We start from the raw sequence: 19,945 nt of genomic DNA on the forward strand, positions 1-19,945 counted from the left end.
CCCTGGCTGTTTCAATGAGCAATCCAGTGAGTCCCAACTCCTTCCCTCTTCCCCCAATTTTTTTCTCCTTTCAAGTATTTGTCCAGTTCCCTTCGAAGTCCACAATTGAACCTGTTTCCACTGCCCTATCAGGGAGTGTGTTCCAAACCTAAACCATTCATTGCGTCGAAAGGTTTTGCTCATGTCGCCCCCTGGTTTTTTTGCCAATCACCTTAAATCTGTGTCCTCATGTTATCAATCCCTTTACTGTCGGATAAAGTTTCCCTTTACTTTCTTCGCCTAAACCCTTCATGAATTTAAACACCTCTTATCAAAACTCCTTAACTTTCTCTGCTCTAAGGAGCTCGGTAATGCAGTTGGTGCAAGTTTTGACTTTTCCCCACTGTCAATATGAAGCAAAAACAAAGACTTGCAAACAATTGGGGTCTTTTCTTCAGATTGGAGAAGCTGGGGTTGCTGTCCTTGAGGAAGAGAAGGTTGAAAGGAGATTTACCAGAGGTGCTCAAAATCATGAGGCGTCTGGACAGAGTAGCTAGTGAGAAGCTGTTCCCATTGGTGGGAGGATGCAGAACCAGAGGGCACCAATTTAAGGTGATTGGCAAACAAAGCCATGGTGACATGAGGAAAACATCTTTACACCACAAGTGGTTAGGGTCTGGAAATTTGCAAGGGCTGCTTGATGCCACACTCTGTCAAATGATTCCTTGATGTCAAGGGCAGTCGAGGATCTTTTTACCCTGAGTGGAGAGGTCAATAATCAGAGAGCATAGATTTATGTTGGGAAATGTGATGCAAATTATGGTCAACTAATTGAGTGCTGCGGTCTGGAGAAGACCAATTACTTACTTGGAAGAGATAAAAATCAATAGAAGTGGTTAGAAGAGTGAGGAAGTCTTTGAGGGAGAATGGGAGAGACTTTTTCTGTCATCTGGTTTCTTTAAAAAAGAAAGGATGAACGAACTAGGAAAATGGCCTGGTTGCACCCCTAAAAATTCATAAAAGAATCTGAGTAATGCAAATCTGAGAGTGAGTCAGGTATTCTGGTTAATTATTCTCTATCCAGAAGATCACAGTAAGGTAGTGCCTTGGTTTTAGTGCCTTTGCTGCTGTTCTCTTTAGGAAAGGAATGGAAAGACGAATGAGTGGGTTAGATTAAGAGTAGAAGTTGAAAGATCAGAAGGGGTTGCTGTGTACAGTTAGAAAGATTCAGCTAGTCAAGTACAGACATTGAAAACGAAGACCCAACAGCCTTGGCAACAGTTGAAGGAGAAATTGAGGGTAAAAACAGAAGAGGAAGAAGAGAAATCGCACGGGTGGATGACATTGAGTCATGGACTGAGGGAAGCTGGAAGAAAGCCAGAGAAGAAAGCAAGGTGATGCTAATGGCCCCACTAATATTATGGTGACAATGAAGGAACGTTCTCTATAGGAAATGGCGGCATGCCATTCAGCTCCCTCAACCTGTTCTACCATTCCGTGAGATCATAGCTGATTTGTATCCTAACTCCATCCACTCACATTAGCTCCACATCCCTTAATGCACTTGACTAGCAAACATTTATCAGTCAGAATTCAAATTATTGATTGACTGAGCATCTACTATTGTTTGTGCTAGAGTTCCACACTTTGACTACCCTTTGTGTGGAGAAGAGTTTCCTGAAAGATCTGGCTCTAATTTTAAGGGTTTCCTTGTCCTAGTGCCACCACATCTCCACCCCACCCCAGCACTGGGCAATGTTTCTAATCAAACAATTCTTTTCAAAATCCTCCCAATTGGATTGTTCCACGGAATACGAGCCTAGTTTATTGAATATCTCCTCCCGATCTATCCCTTGGAGCCCTGATTTTGCTGATTCTGCACTGCACTCCTTCCAAGGCCAGGGCGTCCTTTCCGGGGTGCGATACCCACAACTGTACACAGCAAAAAAAAAGACTTACATTTAGATAGCATTTTTCACAACCACCAGACATCACAAAGCACTGATGAAGAGTCTCACGGACTCGAAACGTTAACCGTTTCTCTCTGCACAGATGCTGTCAGACCTGCTGAGTTTTTCCAGCATTTTCTGTTTTTATCACACAGCACTTTCCAGCCTATGAAATATTTTTTTTGAAGTGCAGCCACTGTTGTAGGAAACACAGCAACCAATTTGCACATAGCAGCAATATGATACTGACCAGGAAATCTGTTTTTTGTGATGTTGATTGAGGAATAAATATTGGCCAGGACACCAGGGATAACTCCCTCACTTATCTTCAAAATAGTACCCTGGGATCTTTTGCACCCATCTGATGGGGCCTTGGTTTAACATCTTATCTGAAACAGGGCACCTACAACAGTGCAGCACTCCCTCAGTACTGCACTGGAGTGTCATCCTGGGTTTTTGTGCTCAAGCGCTGGAGTGGGATTTGAACTCTAAACTTTGTAACTTGGAGGCGAGAGAGAGCGTGCTACGAACTGAACCACGGCCATCAGTGCGGAGGTGATCTAACCAGGGCTTCAACCCTCCACTATTCCTAGCTTCTGCTATTTAAATAATACTCAAGTCTATCCTTTTTGGACTAACTTAGCTGCATTGAAATCCCATTGCCACAGCTTAGCCTACTTGTTTAATCTACCAACTTCTCTTTGTAAGTTTATGCTTCCATGTACCATCAACCTTTGTGCAATTGGAAACCATGGGCTGTGTTATCTAAGTCATTAGATAAATGTAGTGAATAGTTGAGGCCCCAGCACACACTCTTGTGAGACACCATCAGTTAATTCCTTCCAATTGGAGTGCAGTCCTATTATTGCTACTCGGTCTTTTACTGCCTAACCAGTCCCCTCACTAGGTCAACCATTTGCCTTCAGGTCTGTGAGCTTTAACTTTAGCTACCTGTCCCTTATGAGGAAGTTTCTGCCAAGTTCATGCATTTCTGACCCTATATTTAAATATGGGCATTGTGTCGTGAAGGCATTAGAAATATCATTGAGATAGTTTGCACACTTGACATCAAGGGATGTGGAGATAGTGAGGGAAAGTGGCATTGAGGTAGATGGTCAGCCATGATCTAATTGAATGGCAGCACAGGCTCGATGGGCTGAATGGACTATTTCTGTTCTGATGTTCCTATACTTTAAACTGTAAGGAGGACGACAGGAGGACAAAGGGATCCCCTGTCGCTCTGACGCTCCAGTGTACTGTGCCAATGAAGTAGTGAGTTGGGGGCTGATCTGTTCTGGCTTGTGAATGGTTTGTGTTGTTGAAGTGCAGATGAAGAAATAGAAGCTGGGGTGAAGTAGGGGTGGGAGAAGGCTTGTGTAGGGCATGAACACTTCAATTGACCAGTTGTGCCAAAGGGATCATTATCTGAAGAGAAAAAATTGGCAGGGCTACGGAGAAAAGATGGAGGAGTGGGAATAGGTGAGATGCTGTCGCAGAGAGCTAGCATGACACAACAGGCCGAACGGCCTCCTCCTGTGCAGTAATCGTTCTATGATTCAATGTAAATGATGTCGCCCAGAGGCTGTGTTACATCTAATGCTTTTTCTGTTCTTCCATGGGATGTGGGCATCACTGGCAAGGCCAGTATTTGTTGCCCATCCCTAATAACTGAGTGGCTTTCTTGCGAGGCCATTGCAGAGGGCAGTTAAGAGTCAACCAAAACAAGAACAGAATTACCTGGAAAAACTCAGCAGGTCTGGCAGCATCGGTGGAGAAGAAAAGAGTTGACGTTTCGAGTCCTCATGACCCTTCGACAGAACTTGCGTTCGAGTCCAAGAAAGTCTGAAGCCAGACCAGTCAGCACCCTTTTCTGATGCAGTGTAAATAGTTGCACTCTTTGAAATTTGGTATTTTTTCATCTGTCCTGATGAGTTTAAGGTGAAAAGCTTCAACAGCTTATCTCTTTCTTCAGCAATAAACAAAACTTTGTAGAGCTCTGAGGAAAGAGCCGAGGGAGTGGGACTAATTGGACAGCTCTTTCAAAGGGACGTTGGGCTGAATGGCCTCCTGTTGGGCTGTATCATTCTTGTGAGCACTAGCTTCCATATTACAAAGCCATTTGGAATACAGGCAGCTCAAGGGAGCACCATTGGAGCCCACAATTAAACAAGAGGCTCATTGCCTGACCTCGTTGATTCATTTATCAAAGTCTGTTCATTGAGGATAATTAACAGGCTGGATGAAGAGAAGGGGTGATGTGTGGATGATATATGAGCTGGATTCCTGACTCTCTGGACATCCTCCCCTAATTACCTCCCACGGGCAAGCTGCATTTTGTCAGCATTATCTCGGCACTTCAGACCTTTCAGTGTGCTGTTGCCACTTGCAGCATTCCTCTTGTGAATCTAGCTCGCACGTAATCCCATCGCACTTTGCTGATAGATCCAGAGGGCCGGCAGTGCAATGAGCTTCTCCTTTTATAAACCTTCTCCCGAGAGAGTCTCGCTTCTGCTGTTGCAATCGATTTGCCTTGTGTTGCAGTTCTACAGTAGGATTTATATGTCAGCACCAGCAGTGAAGGTCTATTGATGGATGAACCCAGGAGTCAGTGCCATTTATAATGTGGGACAACTACATCCTGGAGCTTTCCTAACGCACCTCGCTCAGATATTGGTCAGTTCTAGAAGCTTAGAGCCTCTTGATAGTGTAGCATGGATGAAACAGCTGTAATATTAACAGAAAATGAGAGAAGGCCAGTGAGAGAAACTATATAGGTGAAGAAACCTTGATTAAGTGATTAATTTCCTGCCTGTTTGTATATGTTGCCAGTTATGGGTTCACCTAATTTTTACAAATTTTGGATGATTTCTAAGTTCACATAGAGATCAAATGGACATATTGTCATTTATTAAAAAGGCAAGTTTCATTTCTATAGCACCTTATCACAACATCTTGTCGCAGTTCAATATTTTTTGGAGTGCAATAGCTAGGCTTACATGACAATGGCTTCCTGTTGACTGAACTGTTTTGGTATGAGTTGAGGGTGGGTTGGGAAGGGGGTAGGAGTGTTAGCCTGGATACTAGCAGAAATCCCAATGCTATGATGGTGCTGCGGGAATGCGAATGGGCAGACAGGTCCTTGGCTAAAAGTCCCGTCCAAAGGATGGCACCTCAGCAGCACAGCCCTGCACTGGAGAGAAGGTTTTGTGTATGCTATCGGGTGTTGCTATGGGATTCGAACCCAGCACTGCACCTGCCTAACCAAGTGCTTCTTTGCCTCTGACGTACTTTTGGGGACGTTCTGAGGTTGTGAAAGGCTCTATAGAAAGGCAAGCCTTCATTCCTTTTGCCTTGGTTGAAGGCCGTTATTGAACCCGTTGAGTTTTTGTATGAACGCAAGGGTACCGAGCGTAGAATCACAGAATGCTCAAGCACAGAAGTCAGCTATTTGGCCTAATGTCCTTGTGCTAACTCTATGATAGAGCTACTCAGTTACCCTCACTGATCTGTTCCATCCTCTTAGTCCTGTAATATTTTCCACATTAGAATATTACTGAAAAGAGAGAGGTGGCGCCGACATGTTTTCGTTTTGCAATCATCCGGACAAATGCAAGAATGTCAAATTTCAAACGATCACGATGATTTATACTACAATAATATAAATTGTTGGAAATTTGACATCCATGTGTTTGTCCTGATGAGTGCAAGTTAATAAGTTTTGGCAACACATATTTCTTTTCAGCAATATTCAAGCTCTGAACGACCAAGCAACATCAGGATGTGCTTTAACAAATTGACCTTTGCCATGCGCTTAACAGGGCCATGCCCCACATGGTATCTCATTGTTTCTGTTTCTCTTGTTCTCCAGACTGTGGTGGAGGAACCAATCATTTCCAACGATGAAGTCATTTTCCCCCTTTCAGTGGCTCTGGACAAGCTCCCGGTTGGAACTGTAAAGGCGAAGGTGAGAGACTTTATTATGTGACCACGCGTCAGGCACTGTTCAGAGTCAACTCCGCTTCCGAAAACATGCTAGTGTCTTATGTGCCCTCCTCAGAAATTTATCTTTCCACTGTTAAGGGGCTGGTTGCAGGCTGGATCGCTTGGGATATTTTGCTTCTGGGGGAGGTTGCCTTTTTCTGTACTCCGACTTTGTCTCCCCCGGAAGGTGCAGATTCTTTCTGGGGTGCAATTCTTTCCATTCCTGTTGTCCAACCAAATGGCCTCTGGTCGAAGGAATCGAAAGGTCAGCCTATTTCTGATTGGTGAGTGTCAGCTGTGGCTCAAAGGGGCAGCATTCTTGCCTCTGAGCCCTGAGGTTCTGCGTTCACCTCCTGGAACTAGAGCATGAAAATCTAGGCTGCACCCCCAGTTCAGTACTGAGGGTGTGCCGCACTGTCGGAGGTGCCATCTTTCAACTGAGAAGTTAAACTGAGGCCCCATGGGGTGGATGTCGAAGATTCCACAGCCCCAATTTCGAAGAAGAGCAGGGGAGTTATCCCCAGTGTCCTGGCCAATACTTACCCCTCAATCAACATCACAAAAAAACAAATTATCTAGCTATTGTCACATTTCGTTTCTGTGGGAGCTTGCTGTGTACAAATTGGTTGCCACGTTTCTTTCTTTACAACAGCGACTACACTTCCAAAGTGGTTTATTGGCTGTAACGTACTTTGGGATGTCCTGAGGTCAATTAGTTGCAGGAATTTCTTTCTAACTCTCAAAGCAATAACTAAAGCTTATCAAGAGACAGTCAGCAGTTCATTACAGCATAGTATGGTCTCAATTGTTAATTATTGTTAAGGTATTTCGTTTCCTTTCATGTGTTTAGTCATATTAAAAATGGGTGCGGTTCACCACCTCATACAGAACTGATTTGAACAGACAATTTGAGAAGATAATATGTAACTTCACAAAGCTGGAGACAGCAGCACAGCGACAGTAGAAATGAAAGCAGAGGTCAGACGCACGCATCATAACAGAGAGAATAATGGCAATGATCAAGAAGGGCTGAGAACAGAGCAACTAAAGCTGCAGAGAATAGCAATACCTCAGAGAGAGGGAGAGGGGAAAAAGAGGAACCTCCCACCCTCCTCCTCCTCACTCCATCACCATAGAATATTGTCTATTAAGACAATAGTCTTAAATGTCTATTGGCTTCAACCGCTCCTTGTGATAGTAAGTTCCACATTCTCACCATTCCTTGGGTAAAGAAGTTCCCCTGAATTCCTGATTGGATTTCTTGGTGACTATCTTAAATTGATGGCCTCAAAACTCTTCCCCGCAAGAGGGAACATTCTCTCTCTATCCACTCGATCAAAACTTTTCATAATTTTTAACTCCTCTATTAGGTCACCCTTCAGCGTTCTTTTCTCATCAGACAAGAGACCCAGCCTGTCAATCCTTTCCTGATATGTATACTCACATGTTTCTGGTATCATCCTTGTAAATCTTTTCTGTACCCTCTCCAGTGCCTCCATATCCTTTTTATAATATGTCGACCAGAACAGCACACAGTACTGTAAATGTGGTCTAACCAAAGTTTGGTACAGGTATAGTATAACTTCCCTACTTTTCAATTGTATCTATAGAAATAAAGCCTAGTGCGAGATGCCTTCCCCAGTTGAATAGCTTGCTGATCCTTACTGCCTGGGTCTCCCATGAAGAATGATCACATTCCTTCAACAGAGGAACCCATAAACCCCACCAATATAGAAGTATAAGAGGTAGAGTCAGACTCGCCAGCAGTGGACATCTCATTGAGACTCTGCTTCCTGCTCTTTTTATGGCTGAAAGTGGAAAAAATCTACCCATCAGGTAAATGCTTGTGGGGTGTGCCGACACGCTGTACTAAATACACGCTGTGTGAAAGTTAGGGGCCATGTGTTGATTTAGGCATTAACCAAGCCTTTTAAAGCTGTCTCATTAATGATCCATTCTCCTCCACCACTGAAGTACATCAGCGATGGTACACAGTGTGTAACATCTACAAAATGCACTGCAGCAACTCAGCAAGGCTCCTTCAACAGCAGTTCCCAAATCCACGACCTCTACCACGTGGAAGGACAAGGGCTGGAGGTGCATTGAAACACCACCAGCTGCAAGTTCCACTCTAAGCAGCACACCGTCCTGACTTGGAACACCATCATCTGCAAGCCCCTCCAAGCCGCACACCACCCTGACTTGGAACCGTGTCGATGCTCCTTTGTCGTCGCTGGTCCAAATCCTGGAACTCCCTTCCTAACAGCACTGTGAGTGCGCCTACACCGCATGGACTGCAGGTTCGCATGACTCCAGACCCACGGCAGGGTGGTTGACTCTTAACTGCCCCCTGAAGTGACCTAGCAAGCCTCTCAGTTGTAGGCGCCTAACCACCATCTACTCAAAGGCAGTCAGGGATGGGTGACAAGTGTTGGCCTTGCCAGCGATGCTCACATCCCAAGAGCGAATAAAGAAAAAAGTCCCCTGGTGATACTGTCTGCTAAGGGAATCAGGTCCTTCCTATCCACACTCTCAAGGCCCCTCATCATTTCATGCACCTCAATTAAACCGATGGCCAGCCTAACGAGGTAAATCATTTATTACAAGAACGTTGTAAAGCACTGAGGACTGCACCCACTGCAGCTCGTTTTGTTTCCAAGCACCGCGTGGAGTAGGCTGGAGAAGCTGGGATTGTTCTCCTTGGAGGAAAGGAGGTTGAGGGGAGGATACCTGATAGAGGTGTACAAGATGATGACAGGTTTGGAAAAGAGAGACAAAGAAAATCTATTGTGCTGATGGCACAAGGACTAGGCGACACAGCTTTAAGGTTTTGGGTAAGATATGTAGGGGAATGTGAGGAAGAACTTTTTTACTCAGCGAACGGTAATGACCTGGAACTCGCTGTCCACAAGTGGGGGGGCTGGAAGGGGAGATGGTGAATGATTTCAAAAGGAGATTGGATGGGCGCTCGAGGGAAATAAACTCGCAGGGCTTCAGGGAGAGAACGGAGAGATGGGACTGATTGGATTATCTGTCGAGAGCCAGCATAGACTGTGGGCTGAATGGCCTTCCATTGAACATTACCACCTCCATCTTGGGTTGCCAACCCTCCAGGAAGTGTCCTGGCGCTGCCAGTTAAAAAAAATGAATCCTGGAGCACTGAGCGAGAAATTGCGAGGACACTTAAAAAACAGTGCGTCTTTTTCTAGGACTTTTTCTTGGTCTTTCAGTATTTGTGGGAGGAAGAAAAGTTGCCTGGGTGGGAAGCTATATGGTGAAACCTCCAGGAAATGTCTGGCTGGAGTTGGCAACCTAAGCTCGCCCTGTGCGATGTGGGGGCTCAGTTTGAAAATAGACAGAGGAAATGCACCATGACCTCATTCTTCCTAGCATCCACTGTGGGGGTTGACTTGGAAAGCCAAATAACCTGTGTGACCAAGTTCAACAATTCTATTTTGAGAACTGACAGGAACTAAGGGAAGGCTTCATAAATCAGTCTTTTCTGTTCCATCCCTGGAATGTTCTCTTTGAGGTCAGCTGGTAAACCAGAGAGGGATTGAAACTGGACCCTGACTTTCTTTCCTATTTCTGACTCCTTATAGATGGTGCAACTTCTCAAGCCAGTTAAGCTTAAGGGTGCACTTGCATTTCTGTAGCGCCTTTCATGGCCTCAAGTTGTCCCAAAGTGTTTTGCAGCCGATGTAGAACGTTTGAGGCGTTGTTATTTGTTGTAACGTAGAAATCGTGACAGCCAATTTACGCAAGACCCCACAACCAGCAATGAAGTAATAAACAGATAATTTATCTTCTATGTAATGTTGACCAAGGGGTAAATATTGGCTGGGGCACAGGGGAGAGCTCCCCTCCTTCAAAATCGTGGCCGCGGGATCTTCTACGTCCATTGGAGATGGCAGACAGTGTCTCAATTTAATATCTCATCCGAAAGACAATCTCTGGCAGTGCAGCACTCCCTCAGTACAGCACTGGGAATATCAATCTGGATTTTGTGCTCGAGTTTCTGGAGTGGGCCTCAAACCCACAACCTTATGGCTTGGAGGAAAAAATGTACTGTCGACTGAACCATGGCTGGCACCATTAACAGATGCTCTTAATAAGCTTACTCATTTAATAATGAGAGGCTTTCTAGTCTATTTCTCCGGACCCCCCGAGGGATTTGGGGATTTTAAAGTGACGGGGGTTTGTGGGTCATGGAGTGCCTTTGGGCACTGTCGTTTCACCTTTAGGATCTGCTCTGAAACTTGGTCTTCGATGTCCAGCTGTGAATGCTCCATGCAAAATAAATTCCGGCAATCTCAAATCTGCCCACTCGGAGGTGTGGAGTGAACAAGAGGGGAGAGGTATTGTCATTGGGTTAGTAACCAAGAAACCCAGGCTAATGGCCTGGTGAATGGGTTTGAATCTCACCACAGCATCTGGTGGAATTTAAATTCAGTTAATAAAATCTGGAATTGAAAGCGAGTCTCAGTGATGGTGACCATGAAACTATCATCGATTGTTGTAAAAACCCATCAGGTTCACTAGTGTCCTTTAGGGAAGGAAATCTGCTGATGTGTGACTCCAGATTCTCAGCGCTGTGGTTGACTCTTAACTGCCCTTCTGAAATGACCTAGCAAGCCCACTCAGTTCAAGGGCAATTAGGGATGGGCAACAAATGCTGGCCTTGCCAGCGACACCCACGCCCCATGAAAGAATATTTTAAAAACCCACTCTGGTTAGCTGGTGGGAATGATGTCACTGGTGCATTCAGTGGCTATCTTGACCCAGAATGGAGGATGAACGAAGAGTTGCTAATCTGCTCGAGGAACTGACTATCGCTGTAAATTTGCCAAAACCTCTTGTGATTTGGTGCCTCGATATTACAGCAGCAAGTGTACAATTTCTGTGCTGTTGGGCATGTTGCCCAGTTTTGGGTCTATGTTGGAATGCCTTGTTGGAAGACTTGATTCCCCTAGTGGAGAGGTCAGTTATCAGGGGGCACAGATTGAAGGCGATTGGTAGAAGGATTAGAGGGGCTCTTTGGAAAAGCTTATTCACCCAGAGGGCGGTAGGTGTCTGGCATTCGGTGCCCGGTTTGGTGGCTGAGTCAGAAACCCCACAGACCAAGTGCTGGAAGATGGGATTGGAATGGGCAGCTGGTGCAGAAACGATGGGCTGAATGGCCTCTTTCTGTGCCATAACTTTTTTATGGTTCTTTGCCAGGCTCCTTATTGGACCCAGCCACAAAGACTCCATATTGGGCTGTCCTTGCAAAGTGAGGCAGTGCAAACATTAGGTTTGGCTGGCTGAAGTTAACCAAAGCAACATCCAGTTGAGTCACCAAGATGCTGGCACAGTTGCATGTCTAGTCTAGCCAGTTGTTGATTCTGAGCCACTGAGATCTTGTGTGTTGCTTTTACAGTACAGTGTGTACCTGTTGCATACAGTATGTGTCTCTTTTCCCCCCCCCCCCCATTTCCCACTGTCCTGGTCTTGGTTGCCATGTATTCCAGTTCCTCTTAATCCAGAGGAACAGCTTCGATGCCACCTCCAACTCATCTTCGTGACGTACCACTTCCTCACTTCTGCCTCTTTTCACCACCAACCATGGCCTCCATTTTACAAAACATTAGAGCCAAGTGTGTCAGTGGTGGAGCATCAGTAAATGTATGGCTGTATGTTCATGTTGATCTGTGTTTGCTGCTGAACAGAATGAGCTCTCTTCCCCCTCTCACCCTCCTCTCTCTCTCTCTCGCCCCCTCTCTCTCTCTCTCGCCCCCTCTCTCTCTCTCTCTCTCGCCCCCTCTCTCTCTCTCGCCCCCTCTCTCTCTCTCGCCCCCTCTCTCTCTCTCTCTCGCCCCCTCTCTCTCTCTCGCCCCCTCTCTCTCTCTCGCCCCTCTCGCTCTCTTGCCCCCTCTCGCTCTCTCTTGCCCCCTCTCTCTCTCTTGCCCCCTCTCTCTCTCTTGCCCCCTCTCTCTCTCTTGCCCCCTCTCTCTCTCTTGCCCCCTCTCTCTCTCTTGCCCCCTCTCTCTCTCTTGCCCCCTCTCTCTCTCTTGCCCCCTCTCTCTCTCTCTCTCTCGCTCCCCCTCTCTCTCTCTCTCTCTCTCTGCCCCCTCTCTCTCTCTCTCTCTCTCGCCCCCTCTCTCTCTCTCTCGCCCCCTCTCTCTCTCTCGCCCCCTCTCTCTCTCTCGCCCCCTCTCTCTCTCTCGCCCCCTCTCTCTCTCTCGCCCCCTCTCTCTCTCTCGCCCCCTCTCTCTCTCTCGCCCCCTCTCTCTCTCTCGCCCCCTCTCTCTCTCTCGCCCCCCTCTCTCTCTCTCGCCCCCTCTCTCTCTCTCGCCCCCTCTCTCTCTCTCGCCCCCTCTCTCTCTCTCGCCCCCTCTCTCTCTCTCGCCCCCTCTCTCTCTCTCGCCCCCTCTCTCTCTCTCGCCCCCTCTCTCTCTCTCGCCCCCTCTCTCTCTCTCGCCCCTCTCTCTCTCTCGCCCCCTCTCTCTCTCTCGCCCCCTCTCTCTCTCTCGCCCCCTCTCTCTCTCTCGCCCCCTCTCTCTCTCTCGCCCCCTCTCTCTCTCTCGCCCCCTCTCTCTCTCTCGCCCCCTCTCTCTCTCTCGCCCCCTCTCTCTCTCTCGCCCCCTCTCTCTCTCTCGCCCCCTCTCTCTCTCTCGCCCCCTCTCTCTCTCTCGCCCCCTCTCTCTCTCTCGCCCCCTCTCTCTCTCTCGCCCCCTCTCTCTCTCTCGCCCCCTCTCTCTCTCTCGCCCCCTCTCTCTCTCTCGCCCCCTCTCTCTCTCTCGCCCCCTCTCTCTCTCTCGCCCCCTCTCTCTCTCTCGCCCCCTCTCTCTCTCTCGCCCCCCTCTCTCTCTCTCGCCCCCTCTCTCTCTCTCGCCCCCTCTCTCTCTCTCGCCCCCCTCTCTCTCTCTCGCCCCCTCTCTCTCTCTCGCCCCCTCTCTCTCTCTCGCCCCCTCTCTCTCTCTCGCCCCCTCTCTCTCTCTCGCCCCCTCTCTCTCTCTCGCCCCCTCTCTCTCTCTCGCCCCCTCTCTCTCTCTCGCCCCCCTCTCTCTCTCTCGCCCCCTCTCTCTCTCTCGCCCCCTCTCTCTCTCTCGCCCCCTCTCTCTCTCTCGCCCCCTCTCTCTCTCTCGCCCCCTCTCTCTCTCTCGCCCCCTCTCTCTCTCTCGCCCCCTCTCTCTCTCTCGCCCCCTCTCTCTCTCTCGCCCCCCTCTCTCTCTCTCGCCCCCTCTCTCTCTCTCGCCCCCTCTCTCTCTCTCGCCCCCTCTCTCTCTCTCGCCCCCCTCTCTCTCTCTCGCCCCCTCTCTCTCTCTCGCCCCCTCTCTCTCTCTCGCCCCCTCTCTCTCTCTCGCCCCCTCTCTCTCTCTCGCCCCCTCTCTCTCTCTCGCCCCCTCTCTCTCTCTCGCCCCCTCTCTCTCTCTCGCCCCCTCTCTCTCTCGCCCCCTCTCTCTCTCGCCCCCTCTCTCTCTCGCCCCCTCTCTCTCTCGCCCCCTCTCTCTCTCGTCCCCTCTCTCTCTCGTCCCCTCTCTCTCTCGCCCCCTCTCTCTCTCGCCCCCTCTCTCTCTCGCCCCCTCTCTCTCTCGCCCCCTCTCTCTCTCGCCCCCTCTCTCTCTCGCCCCCTCTCTCTCTCGCCCCCTCTCTCTCTCGCCCCCTCTCTCTCTCGCCCCCTCTCTCTCTCGCCCCCTCTCTCTCTCGCCCCCTCTCTCTCTCGCCCCCTCTCTCTCTCGCCCCCTCTCTCTCTCGCCCCCTCTCTCTCTCGCCCCCTCTCTCTCTCGCCCCCTCTCTCTCTCGCCCCCTCTCTCTCTCGCCCCCTCTCTCTCTCGCCCCCTCTCTCTCTCGCCCCCTCTCTCTCTCGCCCCCTCTCTCTCTCGCCCCCTCTCTCTCTCGCCCCCTCTCTCTCTCGCCCCCTCTCTCTCTCGCCCCCTCTCTCTCTCGCCCCCTCTCTCTCTCGCCCCCTCTCTCTCTCGCCCCCTCTCTCTCCCTCTCTCGCCCCCTCTCCCTCTCTCGCCCTCTCTCTCACCCCCTCTCTCTCCCTCTCTCGCCCCCTCTCTCTCCCTCTCTCGCCCCCTCTCTCTCCCTCTCTCGCCCCCTCTCTCTCCCTCTCTCGCCCCCTCTCTCTCCCTCTCTCGCCCCCTCTCTCTCCCTCTCTCGCCCCCTCTCTCTCCCTCTCTCGCCCCCTCTCTCTCCCTCTCTCGCCCCCTCTCTCTCCCTCTCTCGCCCCCTCTCTCTCCCTCTCTCGCCCCCTCTCTCTTCCTCTCTCGCCCCCTCTCTTCCTCTCTCGCCCCCTCTCCCTCTCTCTCGCCCCCTCTCCCTCTCTCTCGCCCCCTCTCCCTCTCTCTCGCCCCCTCTCCCTCTCTCTCGCCCCCTCTCCCTCTCTCTCGCCCCCTCTCCCTCTCTCTCGCCCCCTCTCCCTCTCTCTCGCCCCCTCTCCCTCTCTCTCGCCCCCTCTCCCTCTCTCTCGCCCCCTCTCCCTCTCTCTCGCCCCCTCTCCCTCTCTCTCGCCCCCTCTCCCTCTCTCTCGCCCCCTCTCCCTCTCTCTCGCCCCCTCTCCCTCTCTCTCGCCCCCTCTCCCTCTCTCTCGCCCCCCTCTCCCTCTCTCTCGCCCCCTCTCCCTCTCTCTCGCCCCCTCTCCCTCTCTCTCGCCCCCTCTCCCTCTCTCTCGCCCCCTCTCCCTCTCTCTCGCCCCCCTCTCCCTCTCTCTCGCCCCCTCTCCCTCTCTCTCGCCCCCTCTCCCTCTCTCTCGCCCCCTCTCCCTCTCTCTCGCCCCCTCTCCCTCTCTCTTCGCCCCCCCTCTCTCTCTTCGCCCCCCCTCTCTCTTCGCCCCCCCTCTCTCTTCGCCCCCCCTCTCTCTCTTCGCCCCTCCTCTCTCTCTTCGCCCCCCCTCTCTCTCTCTTCGCCCCCCCTCTCTCTCTCTTCGCCCCCCCTCTCTCTCTCTTCGCCCCCCCTCTCTCTCTCTCTTCGCCCCCCCTCTCTCTCTCTTCTCCCCCCTCTCTCTCTCTCTTCGCCCCCTCTCTCTCTCTCTTCGCCCCCTCTCTCTCTCTCTTCGCCCCCCCCCTCTCTCTCTCTTCGCCCCCCCTCTCTCTCTCTTCACCCCCCCTCTCTCTCTCTCTTCGCCCCCCCCTCTCTCTCTCTTCGCCCCCCCCTCTCTCTCTCTTCGCCCCCTCTCTCTCTCTCTTCGCCCCCTCTCTCTCTCTCTCTTCGCCCCCTCTCTCTCTCTCTCTCGCCCCCCTCTCTCTCTCCTCTCATCCCTCCTTCTCTCTCTCTCTTCTCTTGTCTCTCTTCCCCTTTCCCGCTCCCCCTTCTTCCCCTTCCCATCCCCCCTCTCTCTTCCATTGCCCCTCGTGCGCTCTTCCCGACTGCAACCCCCCATTCGCTTCACTCCCACCATCCCTCTCATCTCCCCATCTGTCCAGTTCTCCCCACCCGCCCTCTGTCTCTCTCTTTTTCTTCTCCCCCACCTTCCCTCCTCTCCTTCAACACTGAAATGCTGCACCAGTGGCCTCACTGCACCATCTACTTAATGGCAGATCATCGTCACCGTGTGGAAACAGGACCGGGAGAAAGCAGAAGTGCGGGAGCACGGTTACCTGACCATCCTCCAGAACCGCAACCCCTCGCAAATCTTCCGGGAAGATCAATACTCCTTTAAAGCCCAAGGTAGGTGAATGGCAGACAGCCCAGCAATATAACACTGCAAAGAGAGTCAGGAATATTGCGCTGACATCCTGCAGAAGATTTAAAGCCAAGGTATGTTTGCAAAGATAGCAAGGTCAGTGCAAATAGGATGATTATTTTGTTCTTAATTCTCATCAACATGAAAGATGTCCAGACTGAGAAGTGGGAAAATTTCCCTTGTGCTGTGGTTGTGAGACTGTGCGAGTGTGTGCTTGTGTGGAACCTACATGTAGACCCAGGTACAATCATCATGTTCAACCACCTTCTAAGTCGTTGTATCTGAGTTCCTCAAAGGAGTAGGAAATTGTTAAGGAGGGTGCGTTCCAAGTACAGTTCCATTTTGCTGCTTGCCCTTGAGCTGAGCCTCAGACCCTGTATCCTTTCCGCCAGCCATTCCTGCCTCAGCCCGTGAGCTGCTGATACCCTCGTGTTGCCTCCAGGCTCCAAGTTTTCTCTGCTCTCCTGGCTGGCCTGCCCACCTTCCATTCTCCAGAAAATGAGTCCGTCCTAAAGTTCTGCTGCCTGTGTCCGAACTTGCACCAAGCCCCATCGACACGCCTTGCTGACCTACGTTGGCTCCCAGCCCAGAAGCACCTCAGTTTTCAAATCCCACGCCCATCCCCTCCCCACACCTCTGTCACCTCCTCCTGCTCTACAACCCCCCTGAGATTGCTTGGGGAGGAGGCAGACACATATAATGCTGCGTTCTGTAAATAAACCCAATGTTATATTGAAAAGATTGGCGCCTGGTTTCTGACTTCACTCCTCCTGAAGCCAGATGGTGAAGAGTTGGGATCTGGGATGCCCGACCTGGAAAGTTGGCTGAGGGCGATTTAATAACTATGAAAGGATTTGCAATTTGCAGGATTGTGGACAAAAAGTTAGAGGCGTGCCAGCAAGCACCACCCCTTTTTCAACGGGCCAGTGCAGACGCAATGGGCCGAATGGTTTCCTGTTGTCCCTGTAAAATTCTAAATCCCCAGACTGGCTTGAATAGCTTTGCCAGGAAGTAGTTTCTCCCCCTCGAGAGCAGGGCACAATTGAAGGGGTCTCCATGCAAAGCAAAGACGGGGAGGGTGGGAATGGAAGACGGATGGAACAAAGTTGACCAACGGTTATACGACATGCCCGATATACAGTTCCTCCTGACACCAATGGAGCAGGGTATCTGATGGAGCGAGTGACTGATTGGAGGCACTTGTCTGGCGTCCCTGCCTGAGTTGGGTTTCACCCGCCCCCTTCCCTGTATGTTTTGATTGTGTGATGACAGTCGTTTATGCTTTGTTTTAATGTCTCTTTTGCCCTCCTTCCAACCCTCCCCCCACCACTGCAGTGAGTACGTTGCTAACGGTGCTACCACCTCCGACGGTCAAGTGTCGACAGCTCAATGTCTCGGGGAAACAGCTGACTGTTCTTAAAGGTAATGGTGTCGACCCACTTTGCAGCAATTGTCTTGCCAGCTCTGCAGAAACATCCCCTTTAACATGCACAGTGGGCTGCCAATCGCGCGTTAAAAATCAGACAATTTGAGTGCATTGGCGCACAAACGTTATTGTGTGTGCTGCTCGGACCGAACCCACTTGAAGCTCTCGGTATTTCAACCTTCCTCTGCAGCCTTCGTCAGCCTCCTGTGTTTTGTGTCATAATCTTCAAAACGTAGAGCAGTCAGGGGACTAAGACTGAGCTGCCCTGTTATTTTACACCTGGAAAGACTGACATAAGAACATCCAGCGTAAGAAAGCAAGCCTTCGGGCTCCATTCCTCTTCCTCTCACTCCCATCACCATATTCCTTTTTCCCTCATGTCCTTTATCCAGCTTCCCCTTAAACGTATCTATTCTATTCACCTCAACCACTCCCTGTGGGAGCGAGTTCCACGTTCTCACCATGCTCTGGGTAAAGGTGGTTCCCGTGAATCCCCTGCTGAATTTGCTACTGACTGTCTTATCTGGAGGAGATCTTGTGGCACAGTCGGTGCTGGCCCTGCCTCTGAATCAGAAGCTCCTGGGTCGAGTCCCACCCAGGACTCAATGGCCGAGGAAGGTGCGTCCATAACGTGGCCAAACCTTTCAAACGCACGCCGGTGATGGGCAGTAAGAACGGGAGAGCCTCCTGGTCAGCCCTGTGACAGAAGGAGCCTTCGCCACCACTATCCATAGCTCCAGGCTACAACACGCATGTAAAAGTGCATTTTGCCACCGCAATTTGGGCTCCCTGGGTGAACTGTAACCACCACCACCACCACCTTACCTTGATCGCCCCTAGTTTTGGATGCTCCCACAAGTGGAAATTCCACTTCTTCCCTCTCAGTGCAGTCAGCCCTTTCTGCGGCTCTCCCTGTCCCCCCCACCCCCCCATAAAGTTTACTGTTCTGCTCCCTGCACCGTGACAGGGTGTTAAGAGGCTGCCTTGTGGGTCAAAGGTTGCATAGCGTGGAACACCTCTGACTATCCCTTGAACCAGCGGTGACATTGGCTGATTCTCTCCTTCTTTCGATTCCCCACCCGCCTCCCACCCCACTCAAAGACGTGTGGGTGTTAAGACTGATTGTCACCGTCTGCCTGCCTTTCCTGCGTGATCTCCGTTCAGTCGGTGCAGAGTAACCGTGTGTCTTTTAAAACATGTTCCCTCCACCCCCTCCCTAGGCTGAGCACCCAGCGGTGACCTGCCTGGCCCTGAGTTGCTCAGTATTAGGATCATTTGGATATTAAGATCGTCGGGCCTGACCGATCGTTCTCTCGAGTCGTCTTCAGGTCAGACACGGAGGCTCAATCGGCCGTGGATACGTGCTGATTCACTTAATTAAAATTTGTCAAGCTTTGTAAAGCTTTACTCGCCTTCTGTTAACAAACAGTTTAGAATTATAGAATTGTTTATGGCACAGAAGGAGGCCTTTCGGCCCATCGAGTCCATGCCGACTTCCCTGTACAGCAATCCAGTCAGTCTCATTCCCCCCGCTCTATCCCCGTATCCCCTGCGAGTTTATTTCCCTCGAGCGCCCATCCAATTTCCTTTTGAAATCATTCATCGTCTCCACTTCCCTCCACCCCCCTCGTAGGCAGTGAGTTCCAGGTCAATACCACTCGCTGCGTAAAAAAAGGTTCTCCCTCACATCTCTTGCCCGCGATCTCTCTCTCTCCTAAAACTTTTACCATTGACTAATGGAAACAGCTTTTCTTTGTCCACCTTATGTAAACCTGTCATAAACTTGAGCACCTCTATCAAATCTCCTCTCAAACCCCTTCGCTCCAAGGAGAACAATCCCAGCTTCTCCAACCCAACCTTTGTAGCTAAAATCCCTCATTCCTGGAACCGTTCTGGTAAATCTCCTCCTCCCCACCCCCTCAAGGATCCTCCCATCCTTCCTAAAGTGTCGTAACCAGAATTGGAGGCAATATTCTCATTAGCAACCACAAATGATATAGGCTACGATGAGCAAAGCTTCATCCCGAATTTCCAAATATTTGTGTCAGCTTAATCATTGTGTTTGGGAGGATGGGGGTGGTGGGGAAGTCTGAATAATCGCGTGGCACATGTCTCTGCATCTTCACAAATGCCCTCTGAGCTGGCCGATCTGCGAGAGATGGCTCGTTTGTGCCAGTTGGACAGGTTTATCACAAAATTAACTCAAAGGCAAGGACAGTTGGATATATGGAGCGTGAGGAAAGCTGCAGTGCCGATGGGAGCTGGGGTTGGAACTGCACGATGCTGAGCAGCCGTTGGAAGGGTAATCGAACCCTTTTTGAAGGTTTACCTTCCTCTCCTTGGCACCTCGGCTGAAAACCTCTTACCATTGTCAGCGGCGCCGAGGAGGTCTAGGCGACTCCTTTATTGGATTACTTGCTCAGAGTGTGAACGTGGGGACAGCGGGAGGCCATTCAGCCCCTCGGGCCTGTTCTGCCATTCACTGAGATCATGGCCGATCTGCCTCCAACTCCATATACCTGCCTTTGCCCCATATCCCTCAATACCATTGGTTAACAAAACTCTTATCAGTCTCAGATTTAAAATTAGCAATTGATCCAGCATCAGCTGCCGGTTGCAGAAGAGAGTTCCAAACCTCTACTCCACTTTGCATGTGGAAGTATTTCCTAATTTCACTCCTGAAAAGGTCTGGCTCCAATTTTTAAGACTCTGACCCCTCTCCCTCGTTGTAGACTCCCCAACCAACAGAAATATTTTCTCCCAGTTGACCCTATCTGTTCCCCTCACCATCTTGGAAGCTTGGATCCAAATTGCCCTTAACCTTCTAACTTCTGGGAATACAACCCGAGTTATTCTTCACCTTCTGCCTCTGCTTTCTGCTGGTCTCCATCCACTTATCTGACCTCCTCAGGAAGTAGCTGCTTCCTCCGAGACCAGTTCAGA

The 19,945-nt window shown here is 50.4% G+C and overlaps 1 protein-coding gene across 1 annotated transcript in view; it reads left to right on the forward strand.

The window, feature by feature from the left end:
• The window catches only part of trappc14 (trafficking protein particle complex subunit 14), a 73,810-nt gene that overhangs the window by 37,107 nt on the left and 16,758 nt on the right, over window positions 1–19,945 (forward strand). Inside the window, exons 3-5 of the mRNA XM_041178764.1 lie at window positions 5,797–5,892; window positions 15,431–15,560; window positions 16,912–16,998. Of these exons, the coding sequence (XP_041034698.1) occupies window positions 5,797–5,892; window positions 15,431–15,560; window positions 16,912–16,998 (313 nt within the window). The remainder of the gene's footprint in view (window positions 1–5,796; window positions 5,893–15,430; window positions 15,561–16,911; window positions 16,999–19,945) is intronic.

The sequence above is a fragment of the Carcharodon carcharias genome, chromosome 33 (assembly GCF_017639515.1).
Source record: "Carcharodon carcharias isolate sCarCar2 chromosome 33, sCarCar2.pri, whole genome shotgun sequence".
In the NCBI taxonomy this organism is placed as follows: Eukaryota; Metazoa; Chordata; class Chondrichthyes; order Lamniformes; family Lamnidae; genus Carcharodon; species Carcharodon carcharias.